Source organism: Monodelphis domestica, chromosome 3, assembly GCF_027887165.1.
Source record: "Monodelphis domestica isolate mMonDom1 chromosome 3, mMonDom1.pri, whole genome shotgun sequence".
Lineage (NCBI taxonomy): Eukaryota > Metazoa > Chordata > Mammalia > Didelphimorphia > Didelphidae > Monodelphis > Monodelphis domestica.
In genome coordinates this window covers 26,767,455-26,779,460 of record NC_077229.1, presented here as the reverse complement: position 1 = coordinate 26,779,460, position 12,006 = coordinate 26,767,455, and the positions used below count along the sequence as shown (strand labels likewise).

At 42.5% G+C, this 12,006-nt stretch overlaps 1 protein-coding gene across 6 annotated transcripts in view; it reads left to right on the top strand.

Annotated features, from left to right (window-relative positions):
- Positions 1-12,006, top strand: part of GRK3 (G protein-coupled receptor kinase 3) — a 182,237-nt gene that overhangs the window by 74,404 nt on the left and 95,827 nt on the right. For 5 of the 6 annotated variants that reach the window (XM_056821573.1, XM_001362084.3, XM_056821574.1 and 2 more), the window contains one exon: positions 6,721-6,794. The exons of the other annotated variant lie outside the window; for it this stretch is intronic. In XM_056821573.1, coding sequence (XP_056677551.1) covers positions 6,721-6,794 — 74 coding nt within the window. The remainder of the gene's footprint in view (positions 1-6,720; positions 6,795-12,006) is intronic. 6 annotated transcript variants of the gene reach the window in all.

Sequence of the window (12,006 nt, the reverse complement as noted above, 5' to 3'; positions counted from 1 at the left end):
AAGTACTATATTCACATCCTTGATGTTTAGTTCATAATAACTATAGCAATTCCCATTTATATAATACTTTAAGCTCCCATCATTCCCTGTTGTTTCTAGAATAATCTAGAAGCCTCTTCCATCCTGGTCCCAACATCACTTTTGTAAACCTCAAATTTCCTTAGACTTATAAATGTTGGAAATTTCACCATTGGGATATTTCATACTTGGAAAATTTCTTACTGATAGTCTATTGGAATGGGAACCCCATTGGCATGGGAGGTTCTTTCTCTTCCCTTCTTAAGATTACTTTAGGACAGAAACCCTTTGCTGAACAATGGAAAGGACTTTGACCTATGCTTAAGCATAGAACAGGAATTTCTTTGAGTCTTGATTGATTTTAGAATTGATACAATGGAGATACTTGGAATAAATCTCCACCCTACTCAGTCCTAACAGGATTGAGGAAGGGCTGCAGCCTAGATCAAAATTTAATTATTCCAATCTCTACCCTACTCAAGTTAACAGGATTTAGAAAGGGCTGTAGCAAAGGAGTAAAGATTTAATCATTTGAAAATATGACCTTCAACAGACATGTGCAAAAGCCAGAAACCTCTGGGCGGTCCTGGGTTAAGCTAGAGCCTCCATTGACAGGGAAATTGATGAACAGTGATTGGTAGATGTGAGGACTGAGGGGAGGCAACTTGGAGGGTTTCCTTAAAGATAGGGGGTCTGAAGACTGAGAGGGATGGTTGAGGTTTTGGGTCGGTGTGGTTCCTGGGCTCTGAGAAGGCTTGCTCTGAAGGAAGCTGAAGGTGGGGGCCTCTGAGACTGTTTCTCCATTTTGGACACGTGAGTAATAGGGACTGATCTCTTTTCTTTGCCCCAGCTATCTAAGGGCTTGGGCCTTTTGGCCCAGCCTAAACAGAAGGGGGTATTTAAGCCCTATTCCCTTCTCTCCCTTTTTCTCTCTCTCTATCTCTAATTCCCTTCTTACTCCTATTGTAATTAAACTCCAAAAAAGGCTGACGGCTGACTTGAGTTTTTCATTTAGGAATTACATAGTTGATTCCTTGGCGACCTTAAATTAATATATATCAGTCCTTTAAAGTGATTCCCTTGTAACACTTTCCAGTCTCCTTATGTACTATTCCTCTCCCTCCTGAACTCCTGGATCCAGTCAAGCTGACCTTTTCTGGGTTTCTCTCATGTTTGTCTGTTTCCCTCGTTTGTCCAAAGCCTTTGCATTAGTTGCTCCCCCTTGGCCCCCAGCCTTTTCACATCTCCTCTTGGAATCTTGCTCTTTTTTTTTAGGATGCAGCCCAAGCACCATTTCCCCTGGGAAGCCTTTTCTCATCCCTTCTGCTACTGCCCACCAGCCCTCTCAAGTTCCTTTATGATGAACTCTTTTGCTTTAATTTTCATTTATCCCCTTCATTTTTATTCTGTATATATTTGTCTCCTCCATTACAATGTAGACTCCTTATGAGCTTATTTCATTAAATTTCATTTATTATATTTGTGTCCCTAACATCTAGCAGTGCCTGGCATGTAGTAGGAACACTTGTTGACTGATTATAAAGTGCTTTCTTCAAAAAGGGGTAGATGTGGGGTAGAGTAGGTAGGGGTAAGGGGGGGATGGCACAAGCATTAATCTCCCCATTTTACAGATGAGAAAGCTGAGGCTCAGAGGAGTTAAGTGCTCTGTCTATTTTCAGGGATAGTATTCACCTAGAGGCCACTGCAGTATAGGATTTAGAGCTGGAAGAGCCTTTGGAGACCACTCAAGTCAAAGTGTTTATTTTTACTTCCCATTAATTTCCAAATATATTCTTCCTACTCTGCAAATCCTTCCTTATAGAGATTTAAAAGGGAAAAAAATAATCAAAACTGACCAGTACATCACCTGTATTGGCATCATCTGAGAGTATAGACAGCATTCCAAACCCATGGCTCTCTACTGTATAAGAAAGGGAGGAGGGGACTTTTTTCTTCTCTGTGGATAAACTTGGTCATTAATATTATACTGTTTAGTTTAATTATATTTATTCCATTTATATTGTTGTAGTTATATTTACTGTTTTGTGGTTCTGCCTGATTCACTCTACATATATTCATAAGTCTTTTAATATTCATCATTTCTTATGGTGCTCTGATTTTCTATTATAGGCATTTAGGTGGTTTAGTAGATAGAATGCTGAGTCTATAGTCAGAAGGACATAAATTCAAACTTAACCTCGGGTACTTAATTGGCTATAAGTCACTTAACCCTGTTTGCCTCAGTTTTTTCATCTATAAAATGATCTGGAGAAGAAAATGGCAAACCACTCCAAAATCTTTTGACAAGCAAACCTCAAATGGGGTAAAAAAAGATCCAGAGAGTTATGGGATATTAACAATAGAATGACAAAAACAAATAATTCCATTAAATTAATATGCAACAGTTTTTTAATCCATCCTCAACCGATGAATAGCTAGTTTCAGTTTTTTTTTCTACAACAAAAACTGTTACAATAATATTTTAGTGTATTATGGAATGTTTCTTGGGCCAAAGGGTATGGAATTTTTCATTACTTTCTTATTATAATTCAGATTTGCTTTCTATACTGATTGTATTAGCTCACCAATTCATCCACAGTGCATTGAGCATGTGTTATGTATTCTTGCTGTCCATTTAGCATTTTATTTCCATATTTTGTCATCTTTGAGGGCCCTTTTAGCATATATATTGATACTCTCTCAAACACTCTCATCTCCTAGTTCCTTGTCTTATTCTTTTTAAAGTATCTATTCTCTTTTCCCCCAAGAGCTGCACAATGAGATGATCATATCTGGTCTCTTTTCTTTTCAGAAAATTTTATTTAATTAGTTAATTTAGAGTATTTTTTTCATGGTTACAAGAATCATGTTCTTTCCCTCTCTCCCCCAACCCTTGGTAGCTGACGCATTGGGTTTTACATGTATCATTGATCAAGATCCATTTCCCTATTATTGATATTTGCACTAGGGTGATCATTTAGAGTCTACATCCCTGATCATATCCCCATTGACCCGTGTGATCAAGCAGTTGTTTTTCTTCTGTGTTTCTACTCCCACAGTGTTTCCTCTGAATGTGGATAGTGGTTTTTCTTGTAGATCCCTCCAAGTTGTTCAGGATCACTGCATTGCCACTAATGGAGAAGTCCATCACCTTCGATTGTACCACAGTGTATCAGTCTCTGTGTACAGTGTTCTCCTGGTTCTGCTCCTCTCGCTCTGCATCACTTCCTGGAGGTTGTTCCAGTCTCCATGGAATTCCTCCACTTTATTATTCCTTTGAGCATAATAGTATTCCATCACCAACATATACCACAATTTGTTCAGCCATTCCCCAATTAAAGGGCATCCCCTCATTTTCCAATTTTTGGCCACCACAAAGAGCGCAGCTATGAATATTCTTGTACAAGTCTTTTCCCCTATTATTTCTTTGGGGTACAAACCCAGCAGTGCTATGGCTGGATCAAAGGGCAGACAGTCTTTTATCGCCCTTTGGGCATAGTTCCAAGTTGCCCTCCAGAATGGTTGGATAAATTCACAACTCCACCAACAATGAATTAATGTCCCAACTTTGCCACATCCCCTCCAGCATTCATTACTTTCTGTTGCTGTCATGCTAGCCAATCTGCTAGGTGTGAGGTGATACCTCAGAGTTGTGAAGTCTTATTTCTGATCATAATCTGTTGGTTTCTACCTGTCTTTCTGCTTTCTCATACCAAACTCTTCCCTTCTTCCACATCATGACCTCAATCCCTTAATCCCTCCATGTTCTCCCAGGTCCTTACCCATCCTCTGGTCACACTGCGCTCCCTGCCACATCTTGACTCCTTAGTGAACCAATTTAGTTTTGCACTCTCATCTCCTCTCCAGTCTTTTGCTCCTTATCAGTTCTCCAGTTGTGCCTCAATCACCATCTTTTCACTTGTATATTGCTTGTTTACATAGAGTTTATAAATTATCTCTTCCATTAGATTGGGAGCTCCTTGAGGACAGAGGTTGTCTTTAACCTTTGACTTAGCTCAGTACCTAGCTTGTGGCTGACTATATAAGTATTTTTTATACATATAGGACCTTTTTTCTTTATCTGTAATCTTTTTGGGTATAGATTTAACATTTGTATAGCTGACTTCAGTGGGCATTTAATAAAAAGTCCTCAAATCTCTTCAGAAACTTTTATTTATATAATTCCAAATTGATTTCCAGAATGGCTAATACCTATTTATAAAGATCCACCAACAGTGCATCAGTGTGCCCATTTTCCTAGAGTCCATCCAACATTTCTTATTTTTTTTTGTCATTTTTGCCAATCTGATAGATATGATGTAGAACCTTAACATTGCTTTAATTTGTATTTCTCTAATTACTAGTGATTTGGAACATTAAAAAGCATGGTATAACTAGTCTGCGTTTCTTAGAATGAGAAGTTCCTGTCCATATTCTTAAACTTTTTCTAAATTGGAGAATGATTCTTATTCTTATAAATTTGGATTAGTTCCTTTATAAGTCTTAGAAATGAGACCTACATTTTGTATTTCATTCTTTCCCTTTGTCTTCCATCCCTTATCATAAAGAATGAAAAAAGAAATAATGAAAAAATAAGTTCTGCAAAGGAAACCAATATAGCAAAGAATTCTCCCTTTACATACAGTATTTCACATCCATGGACTCCCACTTCTGCAAAGGAGTTGAGGTGTATCTCCTTTGAGCTGTATCTTGAAGGAATTAAGACGCTTAGAGTGAAATGGTAGCAGAAAAAAGGTAGATTCCAGGCATGGCCAATGTTACCATCTAGCATCACAGCATCACAGCAGTCTCCAAAGAAGCCAGTGGAGAGATTCCTGGTGTGGGAGAACATTACTACATATAACACAGTCTGGAACTTGAAAGAAGAAATGATGTAAAAAAAGATGTTTGACAAGAAAAAGTAGCCAGGCTTGTTCTAGAGTAAGGAGCAGAGATGACAAGTGGGCAGTGCAGGAACTTCACTGGTGGCTTTGAGATATCAGGACAAGTGGAAGAAGGCTCCTGACATGATGTGAGGGAATAGATCCTCTCTATTGAATTTCTGGACAGACATGAGTCAGCCAGGATGGACAGGGAATATATGAATGAAAGAGATTAGAGAACATAGGCCATATATTTAGAGCTAGGAAAGACCTTAGATACATTGAGTCCAACCCCTTCTTTTTATAGATGAGGGAACTGAGGCCAGCAGAGGGTAAGTGACTTGACCAGGGTCACACAACTAGGCAGTGTCTAAGGTAGGATTTGAATTCAGGTCTTAACTCCAAGTCTAGGACCCTTTGCATTATTCTGTGCTTTCTCTCCTATTTACCCTTGACCTAATAGCTGGTGCCTGGCACTCACTTAATAAATGACCTATGAATATCTGCAGTTCCCTTTCCTCTCCTTTGAGTTGTTTTCTAATTTTCTACTTATTGGCACCTCTGCCTTAAAGGGTCGAGCACTGGAAATTGAGGATAGGGACAGTATTCATCTCCCTTGACAAATTTGACATCTGGAGGTTTACTCTAATGTTAAACATATGCTTTGGCCTATTTATAGTTTTATTTGTTTAACTTGTGCTTTTCTTATCCCTATTTGCCACAGATAAATGTTTCAGTTACTGTATTTGCCCAAGTATAGAAAAGCTCACTGACCATTTGAGCTCCCTACCCAGGCTTAGAGTTAGAGGCCACATGCCCTGTCTGCCTCAATGGGCTTCGTGTTTCGGTACCAACTGTTAGATACTTAGGTCAGCTAGCCCAACCAACTCTTTCATTTTACAGATGAGGAAATTGAGGCCCAGGGATGGGAAATATCTTGCATAAGTGGCAAGAATTTAAACCCAGATTCTTGATTGAGAGCTTTTCCATTGCACTGTGCCACACTGTAAGCTAGAAGTACTGATGGAATGATGAAAATTATGTGGAACCCAAAATGAACCCCGGGAAGGGAATCAATGTTCACAGTTGTCACTGACTCTGTCTCAGTGCATTTTCTCTTCTGTGCCCTGGTTCTGCAGTGGGCTCCTGGGCTGGGCTGGCTGCTCTGGCCAGCACCCCACCACCGTGTCCTAGGCCATGCACACATGGGCTGTGCTCAGGGCCCCTCTGTGGGCCGAGCCCTGCTTAGGATTTTCAGAAGAAAACTCTCAAACAAATTAAGGGAAAAGACAACCCACACAAAGGAATGAGGCTACAGAGTGCTCATTTCTTAACATATCTTAATCGAAGCCTAGGCAGAGGCCAGTTTGGCTGACAGAGAATGGGGGACCTTTTCTCACCTCACCCCAGTGAGCACTGCCTTGTGCTCACCCCAGGTCTCTGTTTCTGCAGTCCCCTCTTCCTCCAAATCCCGTGTCATCTGCCCACATTTCTCATGGCCCTCTTGGTCATCTTCCGGGTATTTGGGAGCCCTGTGGTTGCCCCTGCTTTTGCTGTCTTTACTTTCTGGGAGGGACAACCTTGCTATATGTGTCACTCACTCTGTGGCCTTTGCCTCAAGCTCAGGTGGGCCTAGATTATTACCATTTGTCAAAACAAGGAAACATGTCCAGAAAGTCATGCATAGCTGTGGGAGACATTGATCCCTTCCCATGGGGCCATTTCGGTGTTGAGTGATTCTGATGTTATCATGTTCTCCTGTAGAAGTCTTCATCATATTTTCTTGCACAATCTGAAAAATGTTTTTGTTTGCTTTTAGGTTTTTTGCTTTTTAAAGATTTTTGTTTAAATGAAATTGATGAAGCTGTCCCTCAGGTGAAGTTTTATGAAGAGGTAAGAAGCAATCCTTTTCCTAAAAACCTTTGTTTCAAGAGGTCATTCAGAGTAAACCTTCTTTGTTGTATTTTTTAAATTAAAAGTACAAACCTATTAGAAATGTTTAAAAACTTTTGGTTACCAGGATTTACAAGAGATTTAGTGGGGAGCACATCGCACAAAGATCCACAAGTTTTTCTAAATTTGAATTTGTCTAAGTCAGTGTACAGCGAGAGGGTCGAGGCCTGTGGCCACAAACATGGCACCACTTGGTTCTGATTTCCATGTATTTTCAAAGGAAGCCAGAATCCCAGGCATCTTGGATATCTTTATTTTCAAAGACAACTAAGGCTGGCATTTGTTTGTTCTATTTAATACCATTCAGAATCAGGAAAAATCAAAGAGAGAAAATATTTCATGACCTTCATTAAGATAGAACAGTTTCCTTTTGACAGTGTCACATTTTCAGCTACAAATATTTCTTGGGCGATTACAATATACGGGCATAAACATTAGGGATCCTGCATTGTACGATGAAATAGAAAGTAAACATGTTACCAGGAGTAGCGGGATTCCTTCTAAATTTGTGACGTCATTACGTCATTGAGCACCCCTCCTACCCTCTATAGGTTTTTACAGTTCCTGTCTTATCCTCACTCACATTTCCCAGTTGTCTTTGTTGTTAGGCCAGTTGGGAGGTGTGGAGGAAGTAACAGGTAAATGATACCATCTTTGATAGAAGGGTAATAGAGTTACCTGTAAGAAATCCATTCTGGTGAAGAGATTTCCTTCCAATGAAGCTACAAGACGTTGCTTTTTAGCAAGGATCTCACTTGTTAGCATCTGGTTCCCCTGCCCAGGCCCTTTAAGTACAGCAAAGTTTGACAGAAGGTAAGTGTGATTACAAATCAGGCACACAGGAGGGACTATGTTTTCTTTTATTGGATTATCACTAATAAATTGTTTAGTAAGTAAAGACTATCTCTGACAGAGGTCAGGCAGTCAGTAACCATCTAGTAATCAACTAGTATAAACCAGGCACCATGCCAAGCTCTTGGGATACAGAGAAAGACAAAAGACAGTTCCTGCACTCTCCGTCTAATGGAGCAAGGATGTTAAAACAAACCACATGCAGGACACGTCAGACATAATTCTGAGGAGGCAGCTGGGTGTCTCAGTGGATTGACAGCCAGGTCTAGAGGTGGGAGATCCTGGGTTCAAATCTCACCTCAGACACTTCCCAGCTGGGTGACCCTGGGCAAGTCACTTAATCCCCATTGCCTAACCCTTACCACTTTTCTGCCTTGGAACCAATGCATAGTATTGATTCTGAGATGGAAGGTAAGGGTTTTTTAAGAGAGAGAGAGAGACAGAGAGACAGACAGAGACAGAGACAGACAGACAGACAGACAGAGACAGAGGGAGAGAGACGGGGGGGGGTGGGGTTCACACTGGGAGATTTTACCCGCAATCTGAATGAAGCCAGAGGGGGAAGCAGAGGGAAAGAGCTAGTGAACACCTGGAATCTGCAGATGGAATGCCTTATCCAAGGAATGACCAGGAGGCCCCTGTCATCTCCTGGTCTCATTTTGTCTCCCCAGTGCTTAGCACAGAGTCTGGCACCCACTGCACACTTGAGTGCTGGTTGCAGGCTGGGTTCCCGTTAGGTGGCACAGCGCCTTAAATATAGGAAGTGCAGGGTAAGTGCTTGTTGCCCGATGAATACCCTTCAGATTTTAAAATCATAGGGGATCAAATGCTGGAGGCAGAATGGACTTCCGAGTTGGAAGGGACCGCAGAACTAGTGCTGGAGATGGATGGGTCCTAGAACCACAGGATATTAGCGCTCTAAGAGACTTTAGAGCTAGAGAATCAGTCAGCAGGCATTTATTAAACACCAGCTCTGCACTGTACATTGGAGGTACAAGAGCAAAAGGATCAAAGCCCTTGCTCTTACGGGACTTTTGTTCTCTTTGTAGAGACCACACGGACACATGTAGTTATAGACAAACTCTACGGTCATTTTGAGAGAGGGAAGGTTCTCATTACAGGGACCCGAAAGGTCCAAGTCTAAGTGCCACTGGAGCTGAAGGCCTCTGAGAGGCAGCGGTGAGGCGAGGACATCTCAGACAGAGGCACTATCACGTTACAGGAATAGGTGATAGCCAGGGCAAAGACATGGAGGGCAGGAGACAAGGGTTGTGTGAGGAAGAGCAAGAAGGCCTGGCTTGGCTGCTCTTGGGGAGTCTGAAGGGGAACAGTGGATAGTGAGTGTGGAGAGGGAGGCTGAGGGCAATTGATGAAGACCCTTCGGTGCTGAAGAGGGGAGTGGATCCTAGAAGTGACAGAGCCACGGCTGTTTCTTGATGAGAGGAACGCCATGAGTGGACCCATCTGTTGGGCCGTCACTTTGGCTCCTGCTTGATGGGAGAGCCTGGAGTCTGGGAGACCAAGGAGGGGCCATGCCTGGAGATAGACAGGAGGCTATGAAACCCTGATGTGGGGTGGTGGCTCTGTGAATAGAATGAAGGGACAAGGACACGAGATGTTGTGGGAATGAAAGCTAGATTTGGTGGCATATTAGAGAGATGTGAGATGAGGGAGGGCAAGGAGTCGGAGTGGCGTTGGCCTAGGTGGCTGGAAGCATGGAGAGGGCCTCAGGGGAAGTGCAGAAGAAGGGAGGACTGGGAGGAAAGAGAATGGATCCCCCAGTATGAAATAGCAAATGCCCGTGTGAATAGAGATGGTAGGTAAGTCGTTGGGACCTGATGGGTTCCTTCCAGGTCATCTTGTTGTGAACCCCCGTTTGCCTGATGAGTTGACTTTATTCAGAGGACACAAAGTGAATTAGTTGCCAAGGTCAGACAGGGCATTCATGCCAAGATTACTGTGACGAATGAGGGATCAAATGAGGAGTCAGAGGCTTTGGTCAAGAACGGAGAAGTGGCTAAGTCCTGGACAGAGCAACAAGAGGTTGTGGCAGACGCCAGGCTTCCCACACATCCCTCTTGGTGACAAGCAGGGGTGAAGACAGAGCCAGATGAAGGATTCTCTGGCTGAAGCAGCCTGATAGCCAGGGGGAAGGGGATGTGGTTGCCTCTCCATTGCACAGATAGGCCCAGGTGTACACAGTTGACAAAGCTCCCTGCAGACCCCAGTGCCTTCTCTCAGGATCATCTCCAGTGTTTCCTGTTTGTGCATTGTCTGTGCAGAATCTTTCTCTCTTGATTCCTTTGTTAGATTATGAACTCTGGGAGCGCGGGGCTTGTTCTCACCTTTCCTGGTGCCCCAGCACTTGGCAGAGTGCCTGGCAGAGAGTAGGCACTTACTGTATGCTTGCTGACTGAGTTGGCCAGCTCAGAATTTGTGCCATTCCCTTCCTTTTCTGGAGGCCTGGCAACTCGAGAGATTTCAATTCAGTGTGCCCTGTGCAGCTCCCCACTCTGAAATGCTCATCCCTCTATGAAGTCTAGGCGTAGTATAATTTGAATAAGGCTTCATATCCTCTGTCAAATTATATGCTGGGTTCCTGATTGGAAATTACTGGCCCTTAGTGACTGAATGTGTTAGTAGCAGGATGAGTATCTAAGGTGTGTTGCTATGTCTGTGCCTGGAGCCCTTGTCCCAGCCCCCACTGGCCCTGACACGCTTAGTATATCAGGAACTATAAGTGGGCCGGATGGTTTGATTGACTTTCTCAACTCCCCACCTTAGAGGTTTCCCCCCAGATCTTTTGTTTTCATTATCTTGGTAGTCCTACATCATTGAATTTCTCTGTCAAATGATGGGGGCTGGGGTGGTGCAGGACAGTTAGGTGACTCAGCCAGGCACAGAGATGGGAGGTCCTGGGTTCAAATTTGGCCTCAGACACTTCCTTACTGTGTGGCCCTAGGCAAGTCACATAACCCCTGCTGTCTAGCCCTTACAACTCTTCTGTTTTGGAATTGATACCCGGTGTTGTTTCTAAGACTGAAGGTAAGGGTTTAAAAAAATGATAGAGTGAATTTCCTGTCCAATGACTCTACTATCAGATGAGCTCTTCCAGAATTGAGCTTCCTTCCTTCTTTTGCACTTGGATCAGTTCCACTTACTCTTTTACTTACTCTTTAGAGTACCGGAAATTTATGCTTGAATCATTGTAATTGTAGTGCTACACTCTGCCATTTGGCGTCTTCCATCTCTCCAGGGCTGGGCCAGATACCATTTCCTCCATGAAACCTTCCCAGATCACCCCGAGTCAAAACGATTTATTCTTTCTCCTAGCTCCTGGAGTGTTGGGTTCATAGCCACCTTTCTTAGGATCTTGCATTCAGTTTTTATTGAAGTTATTTGTATATGTGGCAGGGATCGTGCCGTATTTCATCTTGTCTTTGCCTAGTGCCTTGAACCTAGTCCTTCTAAATAAATGTGTCAATTCTTCCTACCTCATGAGGTCATTCAGCTGAAAGGCTCCCCATTATGTGAGATCATTTAGTGCTCCATTTCACCACCTTTATTTAAAAAAAGAACTTTTAATATGCCCAGATCCTGCCCAGGTCTCCTTCTGATCCACTGGCCTCCTCCATACAAGGACTGCCAGCGTTGGAAAGGAAGAGAAAAACTTCTCTTTAGTGTGAAGTAGCAGATCATCAGCCTCAATTCTACTGAAAATAAAAAAAGGACATGGAATAAGAGCAGTTTACATGACCATTATGGTGGCAGAGTCTAAAGCAAAAGCTATCAGGAGGCAGTTTCACATGTATGGACAATGAAATCAGTCTCTAGTGTACTTAGGGACAGAAGACACATTGAGTGAATGTGGGGGAGATTGGTGGCTTGGTGGTTAGAGCCATTTCAGGAGATGGGAGGTCCTGGGTTCAAATATGGCCTCTGATACTTCCTAGCTGTGTGACCCTGGGCAAGTCACTTAACCCCCATTGCCCCCTACTGCTCTTTTGTCTTGGAACAAAAACTTATTATTAATTTTAGGACAGAAGGAAAGGGTTTAAAAGAAAGAAAATATGGCCTCCTCTAGTGACCATATTTGGTGACAATGTCTTCTAAGAATTGACATGGAGGATCCTGTTCCAAGTTGATTCATTGGAGATGAAGACAGTGTTTTTTGAAGCATTCATTTATTTAGCATCATAGGATCAGAATACATAGGGCTAATGATTTGATTCACTCCTGTGTTCATTAGGATCTATAAAGTGCAAAGCATTGTGCCTACTTATTTTCTGAGGTAGATGTG